Raw genomic sequence first — 22,055 nt, forward strand, 5'->3', positions numbered from 1 at the left:
CAGTAAACTGTTTTAATTATATAAACAGTAGTGCATCTAAATAGTGCTGCTCTTTAAAACTATTATCCCAGCTTGGTTCTTCTCCCCAGTATGATTTCCAGTATAGACTATTCCTATATTAATTGTAATAAGACTAAAAGTGTAAAGCTGTTTTGCACTGCTAACTTGCCCTCATCCTTTCCACCATTTGTTTCCCTTATGATCAGAGGCTTGATGTCTTTCATAGTTTGTTGCCAGTTAAAGGAAGGCAGGGAATTATGATACTTCACCCCTCGAAAACCGAAATATTTAAATAAATGTCTCGCATGGTCAAGAAGAGAAATGTTTTGTTTTGTTAGCTTCTATTTTGAAATGCCGGGTGGTGTTCAGCTCTCTGAAATCTTACTACTCATAGCAAATGGATCAAATGTTTTAAGATTTTAAGATGCACAAAAATCACAATTGAAAAAGTAAACACAAAACAAACAAGAATCTGCATGGCAATCTTGTTACTGTAGCAGGTTTGCAAGGGTAGTGCATTAGGTGAGGATCCAGTAACTGGCCGTAGGTCGGGCAAGTCCAGTACATAGTAGGAGAGGTAGATCAAGAAATCTACAAGTGCAGTCAAAACAGGTGGGCCTTGACAGTAGGCCAATCTGGAGAGTTCAGATTTTGACCAGGGGTTGCGTGGAATAAGTAGTCAGAAAAGAATGGCTTTGACAGATGTTGCTAAGAAAGAAACGGCAAGTGTGTGTCAGGGAAGACGTGTTGAGAGAGGGAGGGGTTAAGAATAACACCTGGGTTTTTAGCAGGAGAGAGAGTGATAGTCAAGGGATACTGAGATGGAGGGAGAGGAAGCAGAAGAAAAGCAGAGGTCAGATTTAGAGAGGTTGAGGTGAGAATGCGTCCAGGTTGAGATAGCCGAGAGGCATTCCAAGATGCGCGAGGGAATCATCTGTGTAAAGGTGGTAGGAGAAACTAGAAGAGGAGATGAGAGAGTACCTAGCCAGCGGGTGTAGAGTGAGAAGAGGAAGGGTCCCAGGACAGATCCTTGAGGTGCACCTGTAGAGAGGGGGCCATGCCAGAAACCGTGAAGGAACAGTTGGAGAGATAGGAGGAAAACCAGGCAAGAGCAGTGGTTGAGCTCCCCAGGTCAGAGTAAGGAGAACAGAAGAGAATAGCGTGATCAACAGTGTCGAAGGCAGAGGAGAGGTCAAGGAGAATTAGAATGGATGAGAGGCAGCCTGAGCAGAGGAGAGTCAGTTACAGAGAGGAGGGAGGTTTCCATGGAGTGTGCAGGACGGAACGTGCAGAGTGCTCAGTGAGAAAGAATGCCAGCTGGTGGTGGACATCTCGCTCGAGAGTGAGAGGAATGGGAGGAGAGACAGAGTGATAATTCTGGGCAGGGTCGAGAAGGTTTCTTAAGAATGGGGGTGACGTAAGCAGTTTTGAAGGCTGAGGGGAAAAGGAACCAGAGAGTGACTTGTGATTAATGTAAAACATTGTGATCTTACCTATTAAACCTAATGTATATTAATCTTTTTAAAAACATGAATTGCTGTTAACAAAATAAATAGAAGTCAAATATAATTTAAATTATGTTTATACTAAATTGTATTTCCATATTCATCTTTGGGAGGCAGGGGATATAGTTTTCCTATTGTTAACCTGAAAAACGCTGTGGCTTTGTTTTTTCTCATCGCCTCAATTATTTATGTTTCTGGTAGGTTATGACTTTGATTCCTAAATTACTAAAACCAGAATGCATTCCTAGACTAATGCAGCACTTTCTCATCCGTGGTTGCTCTTCAGAACAGGTGGGGAAGTTTGTACATGTAAACAAGTCTGTGTAAAATTACTAAACTCCATTAATTTCTTATTTTTCAGTTTGGCATTTGAGGGAGATATGTTGGTTGGTGGGAATCAAAACATACTTTCTGGAATACAGAAAAAAAGTAATTCCCACAGCCAGCAATTATTGCCATATTACAGTACTTTCTGTATGAAATCCTAACTCCACCTGGCTCACTCTTAAACTGTCCACTATGGCTTGCTATATTTATCTACTGTTGGCAGACGAGCACATACATCTTTCTTAAATTCCTCCTGGTCTGATAAAACCAATTAATAATTTGAGTGTGCTCCAGGTCCGTTATTTATCATTGTTAGAAGCAAGTTTTTATTGTGTTTTGGAGTCATTTAAGTAGATGGTCGATGTACTTCTGTTTCCCAGATCTGTTTCTTATTGATTTTATAAAAAATTGTAACACATAAAACAGCAATCTCTAGCTTTAAAGCCATAATAGGCCACGCTGCCTCCTGTGGAATGTACTGTAGTTGCAATATATGGTCAGCAGAAGAAAAGACATTTTGTACATCATCAGTTTAACTGTAGTGAATCTCTACTCTTGTGCTTTTAACATGCACAGTGCTGCCTCTAATGAATAATGATATTTCTTGTTTAACTGTATTTTCACACGTTCCCCATGTTAACACATGTGGATTTTTGTTTTTTTGTTGTAGCAAACAAGAGGAGAAGTCTCTATAGCAGTCTATACAACACAACAGCTGATTACTCGAGCCCTTACAGTCCCAGCACAGGGAATAGCCCATACAGCAGTGGCTTCAACTCCCCTTCCTCCACCCCGCTGAGGATTCCCATTGTGAAGCAGCTGGTGTTTCCAGGCAGTTCAGGTACCTCCATGCTGAATAGCCTGATGTATATGTTGCATACACTGTACTTGTTTAGATACTGGAGCTACATAGACAGACTGACTTTTATTTTGGGGGGGGGGGGGTGAGATTCCACCAGAACCTGACAGTCAGGTGAATACTGTATTTCCTAGATGCAATTCCTACTGACCTAACAGTATTGGATCTTCCACTTCATATTTACTGTGGTCTTTATGGTGGATGTTACTGAGGAAGAACAGGTATCCGTGTTCAGTACTGAATGAATGTGTGTTTAACACTTTTTTTTTTTCTTGAGGTAATTACAAAAGCTCTACAGAAAGGAACCCGCCCATCAGCCCCCAGTCCTCGGTGGACAGTGAGCTGAGCACCTCGGAGATGGACGAGGATTCGGTTGGGTCCGGGTACAAGCTGAACGACGTCACAGACGTGCAGATTCTAGCACGCATGCAGGAGGAAAGTGAGTAGAGACAGTGTAGTCTCACTGTGAAACTGTATGTGTACCAATTATGTGCTGTGTAGAAAACACATAATGGTGTGAAATACAGTAAAATATCTATCCAGAAAAAATTGGTTTTAATCGTTATATCCTTGAATGATTTTAAATGTTTCCTACAAATGCAACAATAATTGTGCTCTTAAACTGCAACATGTAATATCTCTAGTTTATTGTAATTAGCGAAAAATGACTAAACTGGTCTGTGGAAAGCACAAATTTCATAATCCTGTTGAACAGTGTTTCTTCTCTCCTGTAATCTTCAGGTCTGAGGCAGGAGTATGCTGCCACAGCTTCACGCCGCAGTTCAGGCTCCTCTTGTCACTCCCTCCGACGGGGCACCTTCAGCGATCAGGAGCTAGACGCCCACAGCTTGGAAGACGAAGAGGAGGCCGTCCACCCCGCCTTCCACACCCCCATCAATCGCTTCTCCCCGTCACCCCGGCACTCCCAACGTCCATCTCCCCAACACTCCCCCCGCAACTCCCCACGGTCACACTCCCCGGCACGCTCCCTGGAGTACAACCGCGGCTCTCCGCAGCCAGTCATCAGCCGGTTGCATCAACCTCGCCTGTCCTTGCAAGGGCACGCCCCTGACATGCAGACTAGTTCGGTCAAGAACGAAGGTAGGCACAGTCAATCTGAGGTACTGCTGCAACTTCATTGGGGCTTGCATTGGATTCCTGGGCTTGTCATGGTACTCCCTGAACACAATGTGAAATCAGGAATGGAAGTAAGACTCCCATTGGGTAGCATTTTGATACATTCCGGATTTCACAGTAAACACAATTAGACAGTGTAAAATTAATAAAACCAGGAGTGGATCAATCTTCTATATAATGGGATGCTTATTTCCATCCCTCCATTTACCCTTGCTGTGCATTGTCAGTGTTTAGGTGGTGATGTAAGGATATGCGCAAATTGATTTGCAGGTGCAAAGCCCCCATAATGCTGCCGTAAATCGTGTTTAGCAGCCGTAAAGTCTGATTTTTACAGGTCGCAAAAAATGTGATGTATGTAAAGAATGGTGTTCATATGGTGTTCTCCACCTGCTATCAGATGTCCACTTAGTCACCATTAATCCATTAATATCATATTGAAATGCATTAAAGTGAAGAAAAGAGCTTGGAATTGGGTAGGATTTGGATACTAAGTGGGCGCAAACATAATATGATGTAAAGATTTTGCCTTGCACTTAGGCAATTGCTGACCCTCCAAAAACAAACTTTACACCTTCTCTTACAAGGTGCAAACCTGTAGAAACAAGTAATTAAGAGCTGTATAAAAACACACACCTGCAGAGATCTGTCATTGGCTTCAGGATGGCTGCTGTGGTACACTTCCTGATGCTGGCACCTCTTGTTGAGGAAAGGCAGGAACATGTTTGGTGGATAAGGGCAAGACGAAGATCCCACATATTCAATCCCAGGGTCACTTTGTTTGGGATGCCAGAGGATGCAGTGCTAAAGTGTTCTCATCTCACTCTGCAGGTTATCCTTTACCTCATAGCTGAATGGAGGGTTGAGATGGACCCCAGCATCAATCTAGGGACCACTGTCCCTGCACATGTGAATATGCTGTATTCTGTGCACTATTTAGCCTCTGGTTCCTTTCAGACCACAGTTGGAATGTCTGGAGGGATAACCCAATCCACCTTTTCCTAGTCAAATTTCTAGTCTAATTTCTGGATGTCATGCTAAAAAGGGCAGGCCAATATATATATAATTTCCTAAGGATACTCTCATAACTGATGAGGCACTTCCAAAAAACTCCATTTCATGCTGAGTGACCTCAGCCATAAGGACTCACCGCTTCTTCTCAAAAAACCTTTATTTTCTTTTCCATGTGCCAAGAGAACTTTGGTGCCCTTCCTCTGATTTTTTTTAAATTGTTTATTTTTGGCTTATATTTTTTGTACACACCAAATGTCATACAGTAACTAATGCTCTCTGTACTCCTAGCTCTGCAAGAGCAGCCACTAAATAGACCAATGCGCTCATTGAGACCCTGTCTCTAAGTTGTTTGCAGTGTGCAGGTGTAGTGGCGATGCATTGCTCAGGAATAACAGACACAAGACTGTTCACGGTGAAAACTGCTCTTTATTTGGCTGGGTTGCGTGCTCGCAACTCTTAAATAATAATAACTGGCTCTGCACACTAATGTGTGTCACTCAATTAAACCACGGGGTTCAGTTCCGAAATAAGGAGACATTAAGCAAGACACACAAGAACAACACGGTTACAAGTCCAGAGTGAGTGCTCTTAGTGAAAGTGGTGTTACAGGTTTATACGTGCACAATGGTGAAATGTAGTCCGGGTTTAATTGCTGGTTGTTTTAGCTACAGCTTCCGGAGTTTAGCTGTCTATAATGACAGTTTCTTTTTAACACAGTATGTCCCGTACAGGTCTTTCTGTAATCATAACAAAGGAGCAGGTTGCTTCGCCACATCTGCACTTCTCTTTAGTGAGACGCCAATTTAAGCGGGATGGTTGTTCACTCCACCGGGGTGTCTTGCTTAAGCGGCCTCGACTGTATTATGTATTTACACAAATTATATGTGATATTAAATAATCTGTTGGTTTTACTAATTGCGCGTTTTTCTGCACTACGGCCTGTTTGTTACGTCCAGCTGTGGCCTTGTGCCCAGCATGAAGCCAGTTGCTTGAGTCGCTCCTTCCCAGGGATCAAGCAAAATAAGTCTGCTGACTTTGTGCTGTTCCCCCAGGCTGTAGTAGCACTGGCTGGAGTTATTTATTTCTAATTTTGGCTTTATCTAAAATTATAAGAAGTTTTATATATTTTATGTAATTGTTAAATGACTGTATTTTGTTGGAGCAGATAGAAAAGCTCTGTGCAGCTGTCTCCCACCAAGGAACGGTTCTCGCAGAGCTACTATGTGAATATTTGGTGCTACCTGTCCATTGCCACCTCCTAATGAGGTGGGCGAACAGTAGCTGGTGTTCCCATCCTGAGGATGTGGAGTCTGACAGCACATCCCCTGCAGTTAAACAGTCTGTGCTGGCAGAGCTTCTACTTTTGATCAAGAGGCCCACTGCAGTTTTGCAAGTGCCCTGGCCTAAAGGAGAAACAAGGCAGTCCGTCTTTGATGCGGCTACCATATCTTCTGTCCCGTCCCCAGTGCACCAGGATTTTCTTTTTAAAATAGATATTTTTTTAAATATCATCCGCTATTGGAATCCGATCCAGGCAAGCCCTGTCAACCTGAAGGTCAGCTAGGAATGAGTATGGAACATTTTAAAGAATCTCTGTCTAATCGTTCTTGGAGGTAGTTTTAATGTCTTGCAGAATCTACTTCCTAGATACAGATTCCAAATCTATTAACAGACAAAGGCCAAATTTATAAAGCGGAAAAACCGACTGCAAAAAGCCACATAATATGCGTGTTCAGTACGGCTGCACTCATAGTCAAAATAGTGATCTATTTTATAAGACTTATACCCCTCACCGCAATTAGCGGTGGAGAATTACACACCTCTCACAATAAATAGCGGGTTTGGGTCAACCCTGCGTGTGTAGGCTGCACATTCCAAAAGAAAATGAATGGCACACAAAGACCTCAGCCTGGTACTAGCTACGGTGATGAGGATGCACGGAAGTGAAAACTGAAATTTTGGTACAAGCAATATAGACTTTTCAAACTTCAGAAACAATAAGTTTTATTTACTGTGAAAGGGTGGCTTGCAATGGTGACGTCAGAACAGAAACAGATATCAAAACAGTGAATGGCGGGGCAAAACCGAAGCACAACGGCGCTCAGTGTTTTATTAAATAAACAATAAAACAAACAGTTTGAACAAAACAAGGCACAAACAAAAGGGCACGCTGGCCAAACAAATAAACAAACAAATAATAAACAAGTATCATGCTGGTTTTCAGTCAGCACATATAGCAATTGTCTACTCTCTTCTACAGACTTACGCCTCTCCTCTGACACACACAACCCTGAGCGCAGACAGCTGCAGGCTCTTAGATTCTGGCCGAGGGGTAATAAGGTAATTAATTAATAGCTAGTTAACCCCTCGGCCATAGTCTGCACGAGATTAATAAGGATGCGTGACTGTCAGCTAGTTTAATAATCAGTAGCTGATCAGACATGCATCGTCACAAGGTTTTTAAAAATAGAAACACTATACAAAACACAGCTTTTTGCCATCACATTTATACATACAAGTCATAATACTAAATCATAATAAACAAAGGGGTGGGACACTCAGCCACATTTACTTACATCCATGGCAGTCAAACTGGTGGATAATCCATCCATTGTTGTACAGCAATATGTTCAACAACAATAACTCCATACAGCTTCATATGAGCAGTCTTCAGTTTAACTACAGCTTATTTCTTCTTAAAGTCTTATGCAGTTAGAGTTCTCCTATTTCTTATTTTTGTCTATGTATGATTTTAAAGCATATCTGTATGGTATATATGGTCAAAAAACTACTTGCTCTATCTACAAACTAACTGCGTCATCGTCCCTCGGTCCTTTTACCATTTTCTTTCCAACTCGAATTTAACAATACTGCCTGAACCAGTATTGTTAAATACTAGAATGCCGTATTACAAGAAATACATTCTGTAGGCATTACTAAAGTAAGGGTGGAGGATGTGCCCTCATTATATATGAGACTTTTTCTTTCGTGCTCCTCGGAATATCGTTCCACCTTTTCTTAATCTCCTCCACCGTTCTTTTAATAATGCCTACTCTCTAAGAAGTAAAGGCTGTCGTTAGAACCTTGCTTTGTCACAGTGGGGAGACCTTTTTAGGTGCTTCTAAGAACCTTTTTTACATGGATTCTATATTCTCTATATGCAGACTTTCTCTTTTGTCATGTAAGCTATGAAACATTTATTTAAAATTGGAGTTTGCAAAAGAATATGGTATTCTAAACCATAATTTACAAACTGACTTGATCAGAAGGGTTAGAAAATGAGCTCTTTGCAAAATATTATTAAATGTTTCTTTATCCTTTTGAAAATGATGTCTTCTTGCTGCCAACAAGTCTCCCACATCACCTTGCCTTGTATATAGCCTACTGTCCAACTGTGGCAAATTAACGCCTGCTTTTCAGAGTTCTTAAACTAGCAAATACAAGGCCTGCTATTACCGGCAGCTTTCATAAATTAAATGGAATATCCCCTATCAATTTTAGTGGTTTTGTTCAGAAACACCCCAGAATTGCATATGCATCAAGAGTAAAGCGCACAGAGACGTTGCCCCTGCAAATCGCATCTTAATTGCGTTTTTATGCCATTGTGTGTGTTTTATAAATCCCATCCAAGAATTCAGGACCCTCTGCGCCAGTTTCATAAAACATGCGCTATCCTTTTATAAATCTGAGCCAAAGTGTTCAATCTTCTAGCTTTAATGTTGTGAAGAAATATTGGGTTCTCAGTAAAAGTCACTGAAGTAGGGTAAAACTAGTTGCTCCTGTACAGTATATGGATGAGATGTGTTGTTAAAGTGTTGTGAGAGTCAAGTTGGGCTTCATTCTTTACAACACATGTACATAGTACACCCTATGTTTTACTAACAAGTATATTCAGAATTAATCTCTTAACACCTCAAATTGTGTTTTAAAGTTTCCAAATTACCTTGGTTGAATTTAATACTTAGTAGCAGTAGTTGTGTTGGTCCATATTACATTTTATATTTATAAGAATTCAGTTACATTATGATTGTCATATTCGCCATCAATTAGTTTTTTCCCCTTTTTTTGTTTTTTTTGTTGTTTCAGAAAAGCTAAGGCGTAGTCTTCCCAACCTGTCCAAGACATCTGGTGTCCAGGCAGCAGAGTCTGTCAAAAACAGCAGAAGTTGCGACTCAAATCTTCAAGTGCCAAATGGTGGAATACCTCGACTTCAACAGCAGCCCTCAGCCAGTGAGTCCCTCATCAATCATTATGTATATTTTCTGAGAGAGAACCACCTCTGGTTTGTTTGGGGTGGCAGAGGACAAACTGACCTTGAAGTCTGTCTGCTAAGAAAACGGGTGTTTTGGAAGATCACTGGCAGCGTTCCCTCTAAGGCTAAAATACGCGCATTTTTCGCAGTAACCTTCGCACTCCCTTTACTAACCTCAATCGAGACAACAGCCTCATAAAAGTATTATTTTCAGACCATTCTCCCAAAGCTTTAACATAAGAATATTTATGGCTGTCTTGCAGCTGATTCTGATTTCCCTCTGTAAAAATACACGTCACATTAGTGCAGAGCTCGCTCGGGCACCAGTGAATCTATAGAGAGTGCTGCTCATGAACTTTGCAGTTTTTAACTTGTTATAATTGAATACTAAAATCAATGAAGCACAATCTTCTTGCATTATTTAGAAGTATAAATACTCTGGTAAACATAAATAAAAATCACAGTACTCACACTTTGACGGTTTTTGTTTTATTTCCCTTTTAAACGACCATTTCAGAACTCGTCTCAAACGTTTTGAAACTGGAAAAAATTTAATTAGCACATTAGTCGAAAAACTAAGACCTAAGGTACTGCGCTCAAGGCTGACCTTTCCTGAAGTAAGTAAGCTAAATTAACTGCATATTACATTGTTTAGTTTATTTCTTTCCACACTACCTGCCTTTTAATCAAGGTATAATTAGCAATTTTAAACCATGGCCGTTTCGTAATTGAATTATATTTTCTAACGACGAAGAAATGATTTAAAAACTATTTTTCTAACTATACAATCCTTAAAGGAAATTGATCACTTTACTGTGTAAAGGATGTAGTCAATACACTACACACCGTTGGTTTCATAAAGACATTCTGTCTGGAGACACGCCTCTTTTTAAATCTTGCAAATAACACTGGAGAATTAGGAAAGAAACAATTGAAAAGGGGCGCTATTTAAATTACAATAGGGTAATACATAGTAGTGAACCTGTTTTAGAGCAACGAGTTAGTCAACACGCCTTTATCAGTGTGTCATATTTTATCCTGGTTATTATAATGCCAGTAAAATGCTAAACTTAATTTGTGGAGTACTGTACATACGATTACTCTTGCATGACATTGCTGGACTGTTAAACTGTTTATGTTCAAATGCCGTATTTAATTATTAATACGTTGATAAAAAGTGGGAACAAATGGAATTGGCCATTTTTGAAAAATGGAATTTGGTATTCCCAAGAATGGAACAATTAGTAGCCCTAAAGATGGTTACAGCTGAAGGCAGTGCAGATGCCAGTGTTTTATGCAGTAGGGTAAATTGGTTTTATGCAGGCCGCCAATTAAGCATGCAGTCTGCATCTATTATAACAACCGACAGGACTGCATAGGATCAGAGAGTGTTTCAAAATCAGAGGCAGTGCCACAATAAAGGTCTTGTTTAAATTTTAAAGAAAATTGTAAAATTGTTGCGATACTTGTGAATATTGTTTCAAAATTGTATAATGCAACAAAAATATATTAAAAGGATTAATGCATGGCTGAAGGTTTCTCGCTGATAATTTACCCTTCTCTTCTCCAAGTTTCTCCATACTTAAAAAGCTTAGCAGGAACGCTGATCACTGGAGAAGACAGCACTGTGTAGGATAACCTACAGTTTTTATGCATTTCATAAATAGATTGTCTGCATTAATGATGAGAACCCCACTGTTAAGGAGATAACTGTCGGGCCTTATATATACAGTAGTTGTTGATGTGTGAATATATATATATAAAGTTAGAAAAGTAAAGATTTCTAGCCTAAACAGACAAAAAAAAAAAACACTGCAAGTTATTCACAGTCTACTAAAATATGCTTTATTGCTTGTAAGTAACCACAGGCAGCAAATATCCCTTCCATGGAACTGTACAGTAATAACATGACCCTGGATGTCTCCTTACACCAGGCTTCACTTTCACAGCGGATCGGAAGTCAAACCTCTGTGAGAAAGTACCGCCTGTCTTTCTTCACTCTCCTGTTGATCTTGAGCAGCCGTATAGACACAGTACTGCCAAACGACTCCCCTCTGCAACTTAAACAACAAAGTATATCTTTGTTAGGATCTCTACTGCCAGTGATGCCTACAACTGTGCATCTGTATATCATGTCTCACAGTCTCTCTGTACATACTGATCTGATTCTTTATGACTTTCTGTTACTTCAAAGACTTTTTCTGCTCTTTTCGTGGTGGTCTGCATACTGTGAGAATCACTGTGCAGATGCCTGATTGTCTATGCATTTGAAGACTTTTGGCTGGTTTCACAGTCCCTGATTGTCACTAATCTTGGATTACTGTACCTTACCTAAAGGTAACATTAGTGCTAAATCTGTGAAACCATATGTATATCTGTGGGAATACCACTAAGTTATTCCAAGCTTAGCAAGATGTAAATCTTTTGTGTAACAAAAAAAAAGCAAATATGGTGATATTTTAGCAGCTACTGAATTTTTTAGCTGAATATGAATATGTTGGTATGATTGATATGTGATTTCATTGCTCTACCTTTTCTGTTCTGTCAGTGAACATTTTTGCTCAAATAGGACATGACCTCATGTTCATTTTTATACATATTATTCATGTAAAGCCTGGTTTATAAAGTACTATATTGTTTTAATATGAATATTTCTGATGTGCTTGAAATCGAGTTATTTTTACATCTTTTGGGTTAATACCTTCCTTCCTAGCTATTTCTGCAGTCTTTCCCTTAAATTACAGTAAAATGTCCTCTAATAACACTGAAACTCTAATACTGATTTCTTATCTCCTCTGTTTTCAGTACCTTCCCCTAGCAAACTGCGACCTCCTGCGGCTCCATCCCCCCTGTCCTTGCGGCAGCCCATCAGAGCGATGCTGAACCCTGGGACCTCGTCCCCCACTCCTGCAGGTGCCCCTACCACCCCCACCCGATCCGTCGGGTCCCGCAGCGGCCTCCCGCGGCCCAGCATCTCATCCGGAGGAGGAGGGATACCAGTGCCACGCAGCAGACTTGCACAGCCTGTTCGAAGGTAAAGGCCTTTTACACCATAGTTTTATTTTCAATTTGTTTTCTCTTAATTTTTAAAATCTATTTCACCTGTAATTTTACCACCTTTTTGAAAATTTTACTGCAAGTAACATTTTGGTATTTTGACATCAGTGCCCTGCTGTTGCTTGCATAAGTCTTTGGTAGGGGCAAGACTGCATGTGGTTTGCTCAGATTTGTCAGGCATAAATACTGAGCAAATGAGCACATACTACAGGCCCTCTGTCTGCAATAGGTTACACACCACATTCCGGTCATAGCAGAGGCCGAGGACACTCTGGCCGACCTAGACCCCCCAGTCTTTTCAGCCTTACAAAATGTGTAATCTGTAACAACGCATCATATTGTGTCTTGCAAATGTCTTTTCTAGGACTAGGTCTTAATGGGTTGACAGTTTTGAAATTAAGTCGCACTTCTGCATTGCCAGTTCAGTTTTTACCCAGATTGTTAGTTATTGAAAGATATTTCCATCCGTTATCCTTTTAAAGTTTGCAATACTTTAGAACATGGTTGTTGAATGAGACTGAATGACCCAATTACCTTCTGTAACAGGGGTGCTCTGTTACTTTGTGGGTATCCGCTGAGAGACAGGAGAGACGCAGAGGGTTGTATTTGAAAACACCTCTCGGGTGTCCCAGGTTTTAATATTTATCACACAGGCAGTGGTGGTAGTAGTAGGTGGCTGCCACTAGTACCCCTTCTCCACTGGCACTCTAATTTCTCTGTGGGCAGATGGAAGTGTTCAGGAAGATCTGGAGCCGTGCGTCAGAAATGAGAACATTTATGCTCGAATTTCTGACTATTCCAAGCAAATGGACGTTAGCACGCTGGTACAGTACACGGCCCACACACTCAAACGCAAAATTCTATCAAATTTCTCATTCTTGACCTTTACTAATATTAAAACAAACAAACAATAACAATGTGAAAATAAAATAATTCGTTATGTATTTATTTATTTATTTATTTTGATTTCATGAAGCAAAAAATATTAACCAGTAATTGATTGTTTATTGTTTTAACAAAAGCTAAACGGTAGACACAGTGGGTCCCCAGGACCAGGATTGGTGAGCCCTGCGCTACAGCAGTTCCTCGGGGCCCCCTGTGTCATCTTCAGGTTTTCATTCCAACTGAGCTCTCAATTACTTATCAAACCCTTAATTGAACTAATAATTAGCTTAATTAGGTCTTTTTAATTGTTTTCTGCTCTTAAACAGTTTAGCTTAACTATAAAATGATATAAGTAACTTGGAATCTGCAACCTTTTTAGGAGCTGAGAACAATTAAAAAGGCCTAATTAAGCAGCCTTGCTTCTTATACTAGAGACCGTACTTCCATCCCTTCTCTTTAAGTGGATTTGTTTATTTATATGTATGAGGGAGGGGAGGATTTGGCGTTATGGAATTTGATTGGTTGACCGGGACTTTATAATTAGTAGTGGGGTTTCACTGAAGTACAGTTATAAACAGTTATGAAATACCACTGATTTTTACCATTTGAAAGAATAACTGTGCATGAATAATTCGATCTTGAAAAGGTTTTCTATAAAACGTTTTATTTATCTTCCATAAAGGTCATTGCCAGCTCCCAAGATATATGGTGGTTTGAAAGATGAAACCTGGAAAGAAGGCTGCTACTGAGTGAGCACCATGAAGAGCTCTGAGGAGACCATGCTCACTTCTACAACCTTAAGACTTGCAGCAGACTGTTCACTTGTGACTTGCAGGGTTGAAGAGGATGGGGTGGAAGGCTGAATCCTAGAGCTCTGTTATTTAATCAGCACAAACTGGCAGATTTATAAAGCAGCACTTTATTGACATTCAGAATTTTTGTATTTTTTTGGTATTCATACAATCAGTTTCCATGGAATTCTCATTTTTAGTGTGCTTATGTGGACCCCACCATACCATTTAGAACGGTAAAGGTCAATGTCTGGGCCCAAACCCAGTGTATGCCAAAGAGAAATGCTGACTTCAAATAGCAGTAAATGAGAACAGTGAAGTCTGGAGGGTTTCATTCTGCACCACTAATCCAGCATGACACACAAAACAATATAGTACAGGATTATGTATATTACATCAAGTTGAAAAGCAGATCTACTGTACCATTGCACACAATAGAATGGCAAAGAACACTGCATAAAACCTTTTCTTATAACAAGTCGGTGCAGAATTTGTGAGATTTATTATACAATGGCAACATGTATTCTGATCTGTAGCATTTCAAGGGGGAACTATATGTTGTGTATTCAACTTGCATTATTGGTAAAGTTTACATTGACATATCTTCTGAGCGTTTTGGACTTTTTTTAGGGGAATGCCAAAGGGCTGGGTTTTATTTCTAGGACATTTTTTCTGCACTGTATGTTTTGGCTCAGGAGAGAGTTACTGGTGTCTTGCCAACTTATACACTGTATGTTAAGCAGGGCAAGGGACATTTTTTACAACAAGTGTTTCCTTAGAAGTAAAAGTCAGAATCAGAAGTGGTCTACTTATTTCAGTTTAACCACACCACAGTGCTTACACCATGGAACTTCATGTTCTGTTAAAACTATGCACTTCTTTCATAATCCTAAAATGTACTGAAGTATGTGATTTTAAACCCTGCTGTCTAATATACTGTAGGTACAGTTTAGAGACATATCATGTGGGAATTGTATTTATGACTACATAAGGACATGTCTACAGCTTAATATGTTAACCTACATTGAGCTTCTGGTGTGCTGAAAGTTGCAGAGGAGTAGTCGCTTGGTAAACATTGGAGATATTTTAATCCTGCTGTAGCAATGGCCCATTTCATGCATGAAAAGTGCCTGGGTTGATTTTTTTTAGACCAGACTTTTAATGATCACTCCCTCCCCCAGACATTGTCTTACAACTGCAGAGAGGGGACAGTGGTGCTTCACTGGCGCAATGGGACTGCCTTGAAAACATTAGTATTGAAGCTTGAGGCAGTGAGCATAGCTGGGATTAAATTAATGCAGTATAACTAGGCCAACTGGCAACTTTTTTTTTATTTTTATACTTCCAAACACCAACCAAAAACATGTTTTATTATGCTTATAATGTTTTAAAAAACAGCCAGTGTATCTGGATTGTCCCAGGAACCTACCATTGGTAAGCCTGAAAATACTAACTAGCTCCTGGGGGGGGGGGGGCTGCTGTACAATATATATATCGTATAACTGTAATAAACAGCTAGCCCGCTTTGGTACTGTAGTTCAGGCAGATTTTGACAGTATTAGAATGCCAATTATACCAATTAGAATGCATAATAGTTCAGTTATATGTATATTTCAGTTTGTATAATATATTTATTCAGGTTGCTTTATAGGATTTGTGTAGTGTGTTTATATTTATTTCATTTATTTATTTATTTTTGTGAAAGATCAAAACCAGAGAAATAAGACACTTGGGTTCATACACTTTTTTTTTTTTTTTTTTTGGGGGGGGGGGGGGGGGGGGGGGGGTTAGGGGGTTCAATTATTGTTTTCTTGTCATGTTGGGGTGACTTTTTGGTGATGACATATGCTTGTTAGAAAAATACTGAAAAAAATCTGGATTAAAGAACAATTGTCAACACTAAGTTGTGCTAATTACTAATGCAATACACCAGTACCACAAACTTAGTCAGTATGCGGTGAATATGTGTACACATTGACTTACATTGATGTAAGTCATAAAATGTCAAAAGATGGTCATAATTTTGTTGCAAACAACTATGGGTATAGTGATTGTAATTGATGTGCATGACAAAGTACATATTGAGTCCTGTTAAATGCGTAGCTTGTTTTAAGAGCATTGAGCACAAAAATACATTTTTTTTTTTTGCGTAATGACCTATTTGTGAAGATTACAGTCTGGTGGGGTTTGTATTTTCTGATTTCACGTGATTGTTGCTTTCCGGCTGCAGGTATTCTTTAACAACTACTACCCTCCAAGCCCCGGGCTACTTGCTTTTCTCTTCAAGTTCCCTGTTTTCATTGTTAGGAGACAGTCACTCCCACCAAATGCATTACTCGTGTAAGAAATCAAGATGGATTGAGTTGGGTAGTTGCCATTAGTTTAATGAATGGTAAGCAAACTCTTAGGAAACTTGCAAAACTTAGAAAACATGAACAGGTTATAACAGGTATGCACCATGAACCACATGGGCTAAACAAACTACAAGATCATGTTCATTCGGATCGCTCTTTAGAAAAACACACTGTTAAAATGTACACCAAGTTTAGAAGTGTTGTCTGGAGTTCTGAGCTTCATTGCTGTAGAAACTTTTTTGTGGTTGACGAGATAAAATGTCAGGAAGCGTCTGCAGAGGATTTCTAAAAAAGAAATAAACTAGTGCCTGTGATTTACATAACTTACATGGTAACTATTCTTTTGAATGTGCATTCATATTTTTGTGCCAACTGCTTGGGTTTGCCTTTTCCTGTACATAAGCAGTAAAGATTAAGTTCTGCTTGAGGAATTATTAAAATATTTTTCTTGTATTTTGTTTGTTTGTGAGTTTGTTTTTTGTTTTTTTTGGAAAGTTTTAAAACCACTCTTGTAAAAAGAAAACGAATTGGAATATGTGGCTTGATATAAAAAATTAAAGAAATTGCTTTATCTATAACAAATGTGTTTATGTTTAATACAACAGCTATTGTAAATTTAATTTTTAATTCTGCTTGGGGTTTTGGGTTGCTAATGGCAAAAAGACACCATGGACTTTATTTAATAATTTTGTTTACAAACTTATATAATCACCAGCATGCTTATTATTTGTCTCATATAAAGCCACATTTCAAATATTAAAATGAAAAGCCATAGTTCAGACTCCATGTAAGTTTATTACAAACAAGAGTATACAAAACTTTTTTTTTCCTTCATATTTTTGTCGAGGGGGGGGGGTTTGATCATCCCTTGTAGACATTATCCATCTTACGTTTTTTTTTTTTCAGTCCAAACTTACTTATTTTAGTGTTGACAAAGACTGTATTGTATTCAAGATAGCATTGCTGTGAAGTTTTTGATATTTATAAACAGTAAAAATATCATGGTATCATTAACAAGGTTATAAATTACTGTACCCTTAGCAATTAAATGTATGAATAATAGTTTACACCAAATAAATGTCCATTACTGGACTCCTAAGGTAACATTTTACAGTGTATCCAACATGTATCTATCTGACCTAAGGTATAGGATTGTCCAAAATTATTTGATATTTGCTTATATGAGTAAAGGCCATTAAGAGCAGTGATAGGGAGCCAGTGGAATGAGCGGAGCAGCGGTGTATCGTGGGAGAAATGAGGAAGGGAAAAAACATGGCAAGCAACAGTTTTGGATGAGCTGGAGCGGACTGATAGCAGCGGCAGGGAGGTCGGCCAGGAGGAAGTTGCAGCCGTTAAGGCGGGACAGTACCAGGGCCTGAACTAGGAGCTGCATGGAGTAGTTGGTGAGGAATGAGCGACAGGAGTGTGCCAGAGTAGAGATGTGCTGAGAGTAGGAGAGGGAGGGGTCAAAGGTGACACTGGTGGATTCAAAAGGAATAAAGATAGAGAGATCACCAGTGGGGGAGGAAGATCTGATTTGGAGAGCTTGAGTTTAAGATGATTCAAGTGCATCCAGGAAGAGATGGCTGCAAGGCAGGTAGAGATACGGGAGGAAATGTCAGTCTGCAGGGGGAAAGAGAAGATCATCTGGGCAACATCAGCATATAAATGAAGGAGATGTAGGAACTCAGGAAGCAGGTGTAGAGAGAAAACAGGAAGGTCCCAGGATAGCCTTGGGGGACACCTGTTAAAAGAGCAAGAGGTGGAGGGTGAGCCACACTAGGGCACCCTGTACAGAGAGGTAGGAGAAGAACCAAGAAGCAGAGGGGACACATCCAGATAGCAGAGATGTTTATCTACCCATTATTGTAAAGCACTATCAATCCTGCTCAGCCAATTAAAGTGGCTGATTAAAAAACAGAACAGTGTTTTCTGACAAACATTTTACCATTGACAGAGTCCGAAAAACCTTTTAATTGTGTCAGAGCTTTTCAGTTAGATGAAGTGGTCATCATACAATGCTACTTCTTTCTATAGTAATGACGTTAGCCACAATATACTACATAAGTGTATTATATTCATACTGATAGAAATATTATAAGGAAGACACTGGTACTGGCAAGTTGTTACTCCACTGAACAATACAAAACTGAGTAGAGAAGTCAGCCAGCACAGAGAATGTTCTTTACCACTAGGTGGAGCTGTGAATCAATTGTAAAAAATAAAGTGTGACTTTGTTAATCCCAGATTTGTAAACTCCTTAGTTCTATTGATTTATTTTCTGTTGGGATGGATAATTAGATTATGTCTAACAGTGTCATCTCATTAGTAATTGGTAACTTGAACTCAAAGAGTTATGGACATATTGATAAATGAATTGGGATTTACAATGGTTCAAGGTCAATAAAGCTGTAAAACACGATAGGATTAACATCCTACATTTACTTGTCAAACACTATGGTAAGGATCAAATGTTCTGGTATCTTATTCAGGACCCTATTTAGCAACAAGTGCATAGACAGCTGTTCTTTAACAATTGGACTAGTATAAAACAAGTAAGGAATTGCTCAAACAATAGTCGTAGCTTGCTAGTTTTATACAGATGATGATTCCTCCTGATTTTATTCCCTTGTGCTTGTTGGTAAATGGGGCCCCTTTTATTAAGCATACAGCCCATAAAGAACCTCCTTAATCCTTATCAGTTCAGTTTATAACCAATATGGCTCAAAGTTCTTTTTTTAGGTGATACGTTCTTTATAAGGTCAACTAAAATATGTCAAAAATATATATACACTCGGTTTCAGGATAAAAAGTCTCTTCTTCAGGTGAGAAGTACAAATTGAAGGCAAAGAAACTTCCACACTTTGATTCAAATATTTTCACTCCTGTCAAATATGCAGAATAGGAGTAAACAATTGTTTGTAGTTTAATATAATGGTTGAATATTCTAGCGTCTATGTTTTGCTAAATTTCATCATGGAAAGGTCCGTTTATATTTGATGTACATTTTTAAAAAAGCAGTCTGGACACATGCATTTAAAATGTGTTTTGTTTTTAGTTTTCAAGCAAAAAGCACATTGAGGAACCTTCCCACAATTTGGTTTATAATCAGACAGGGACTCTTCAGCAGAAAGTGCCATCTTCTTCCACTTCTGCACAATGCAGTAAATGCTGTCTCCCGGGCAATCAGTCAAGCCCATCTTTCAGGACATAGTCAGTACTTCTTAGAGACAGCACACTTGCTCAGCTGTTAGAGAGCTTCAAGTGCCTTTGGTTCTGGTCTGTTTTCTGTAATTCAAAAATAAAATATACTGAATAAGATGTTCCTTTTATTTATTGTTTATTTTGACAGATCATATCTGTATTTGTTTAAGGGAATCAAACCATTTGTATGTATTCTTCCAGAGATATATTCCGACAACCCAACTGTCCCATACATGGGCTTGATTTAAGCCAAAAAGAAAAAAAAATGTCTGGAAAACGGTCAACTATCAATCAGTAAGGAACTTCGGAAAATGTTGTGCTCATGAGATGCTGGAAATTGTACCTTTAAAGAGGAGTGCCTGAACTATACAGTAGGATTCCCATGTCTGCCTTATTGCAGGGGTATGTGTGGGAATCCACTATCTTCCAACCATGGCCCTCACACACATTCCCGTCCTCGCCAACAAGAAAACAACCTTTTACTTTTATTCATTAAAATGTTATGATTTTCCCATATATAGTGCCTATATAAAGTCTACACCCCCTTTTAAATTTTTCACCTTTTCTTTCCTTATAGCCTGGAATTAAAATGCATTAAAATAGTTTTTTTTTCATTTATCTACACATCCTACCCCACAACTTCCAAGTGAAAAAAATATTCTAGAAAATTATTTAAAAATAAAAACTGAAAATAGCATGGTTGGATAAGTGTCCACCCCCCTTGTGATAGCAATCCTAAATTAGCTCAGGTGTAACCAATCGTCTTCAAAATCACACATCAAGTTAAGTGGCTGCCACCTGTGTTAAATTGTAGTGATTCACATGATTTCAGGATAAATTCAGCAGTTTCTGTAGGTCAGTTTCTCTGCTGGGTAGTGCATTTCAAAGCAAAGACTCAACCATGAGCACCAAGGCACTTTCAAAAGAACTCCAGGACAACATTTTTGAAAGGCACAGATCAGGGGATGAGTATTAAAAATATCAAAGGCCTTGAATATCCCTTGGAGCACGGTCAAGACAATTATTAAGAAGTGGAAGGTGTATGGCACCACCAAGAACCTGCCTAGATCAGGCTGTCCCTCCAAACTGGATGACCAAGCAAGAAAGATACCGATCAGAGATGCTACCAAGAGGCCAATGGCAACTTTGCAGGAGCTACAGGTTTTTATGGCCAAGACTGGTCAATGTGTGCATGTGACAACAATATCCCAAGCACTCCACAAATCTGGCCTGTGTGGTAGGGTGGCGAGAAGGAAGACATTACTCAAGAAAGCCCAAAAAACTCAGGAGATTCTGTAGCCATGTGGCAACAAGTTTTGTGGTCTGACAAAATAAAATGGAACTTTTTGGCCTAAATGCACAGCATTATGTTTGGTGCAAACCCAACACAGAGCATCACCCAAAGAACAGCATGCCTACTGTGAAGCATGGTGTTGGCAGCATTATGTTATGGGGATGTTTCTCATTGGCAGGGACTAGGGCACTTGTCAGGATAGAAGGGAAAATGAATGGAGCAAAGTACGGAGAAGTCCTTGAGGAAAACCTGCTGCCCTCTGCAAGAAAGCTGAAACTGTGATGGAAGTTGACCTTTCAGCATGACGACGACCCAAAGCACACAGCCAAAACTACACTGGAGTGGCTAAGAAACAAAAAGGTAAAGGTCCTTGAGTGGTCCAAGTCAGAGCCCCGACCTAAATCCACTCAAAAATGTGTGGCATGACTTGAATATTGCTGTCCATTAACACTCCCCAACTTGACAGAGCTTGTAAAGTTTTGTAAAGAAGAATGGTCAAATCTAGGTGTGCAAAGTTGGTAGAGACCAGTTATGATCTTTCAGTTTTATGTTTTATAATACATATTTTGTTTCTCAAAAAAAAAGCTTTTTTCCCCTTAACATTGTGGAGTGTGGTGTGTAGTGTGTAGATGTGAAAAAAATCCTCATTTAAATGCATGAAACTCTGAGGCACTGACACAACAAAATGTGAAAAAAGTTCAAGGGGGTGTAGATTTTCTATAGGCACTGTATGACCTAAATACAACCATATTCATGCAAACATTATAGTGAAGCTCACACTTTGCTAGATGAAACAATGTGTTCAAGAAAAGTATTGGGAAAGGACATGAAAGGGTATTTAAGAGACCATATTTAATTAATGTATTGTGATTCACCCTTTCAGTTAATTTGGAGCTTGGGTGATCAAGCTGATGTGCAATAACAAAATCTTTGTTTTACCAGCCTGAACAAATGCCCCACCTCGAGGGGCCCCATTTGCAAGTGCCTAATTTGTCTTTAGGCTTTAACATCATACTACCCGCTCACATCCTCTTCTAATGTCCTCTTTCACTCCTGATTGATCCAATCTACAGTTCTGTATCACTGCTCATTCGTTCACACTTGTCCAATCATAACACTGGATATACAGCTCCTCAGAGAGAGAGAGAGAGACTGATTCTTTGGCACACTCAAATTCACACAAACACTTGAGTTAAGCGTTTTGCAGTTTACAAGTGTAATCCCATCCCTCCCCAGGGTCCCACACAAAGTCCAAACTGTCACGGTGCTCTGTCCTGACTGCTGACAGCGCAGACGTGTCCTGATAGCAGGGCTGGGTTGAATGTCCCACTGAGCCAGTGCAGAATTTGAGTGCAACGCAATGCGTGGTCCTTCTAACT

The 22,055-nt window shown here is 39.4% G+C and overlaps 1 protein-coding gene across 1 annotated transcript in view; it reads left to right on the forward strand.

The window, feature by feature from the left end:
• LOC121297978 (SLAIN motif-containing protein 2-like) overlaps nucleotides 1-15,571 on the forward strand; it is a 37,041-nt gene extending 21,470 nt beyond the window's left edge. The window contains exons 3-8 of the mRNA XM_041224639.1: nucleotides 2,503-2,673; nucleotides 2,969-3,130; nucleotides 3,433-3,792; nucleotides 8,926-9,069; nucleotides 11,897-12,125; nucleotides 13,716-15,571. Of these exons, the coding sequence (XP_041080573.1) occupies nucleotides 2,503-2,673; nucleotides 2,969-3,130; nucleotides 3,433-3,792; nucleotides 8,926-9,069; nucleotides 11,897-12,125; nucleotides 13,716-13,782 (1,133 nt within the window). The 3' untranslated portion in view covers nucleotides 13,783-15,571. The remainder of the gene's footprint in view (nucleotides 1-2,502; nucleotides 2,674-2,968; nucleotides 3,131-3,432; nucleotides 3,793-8,925; nucleotides 9,070-11,896; nucleotides 12,126-13,715) is intronic.
• Nucleotides 15,572-22,055: the final 6,484 nt, after the last annotated feature.

The sequence above is a fragment of the Polyodon spathula genome, chromosome 2, assembly GCF_017654505.1.
Source record: "Polyodon spathula isolate WHYD16114869_AA chromosome 2, ASM1765450v1, whole genome shotgun sequence".
Lineage (NCBI taxonomy): Eukaryota > Metazoa > Chordata > Actinopteri > Acipenseriformes > Polyodontidae > Polyodon > Polyodon spathula.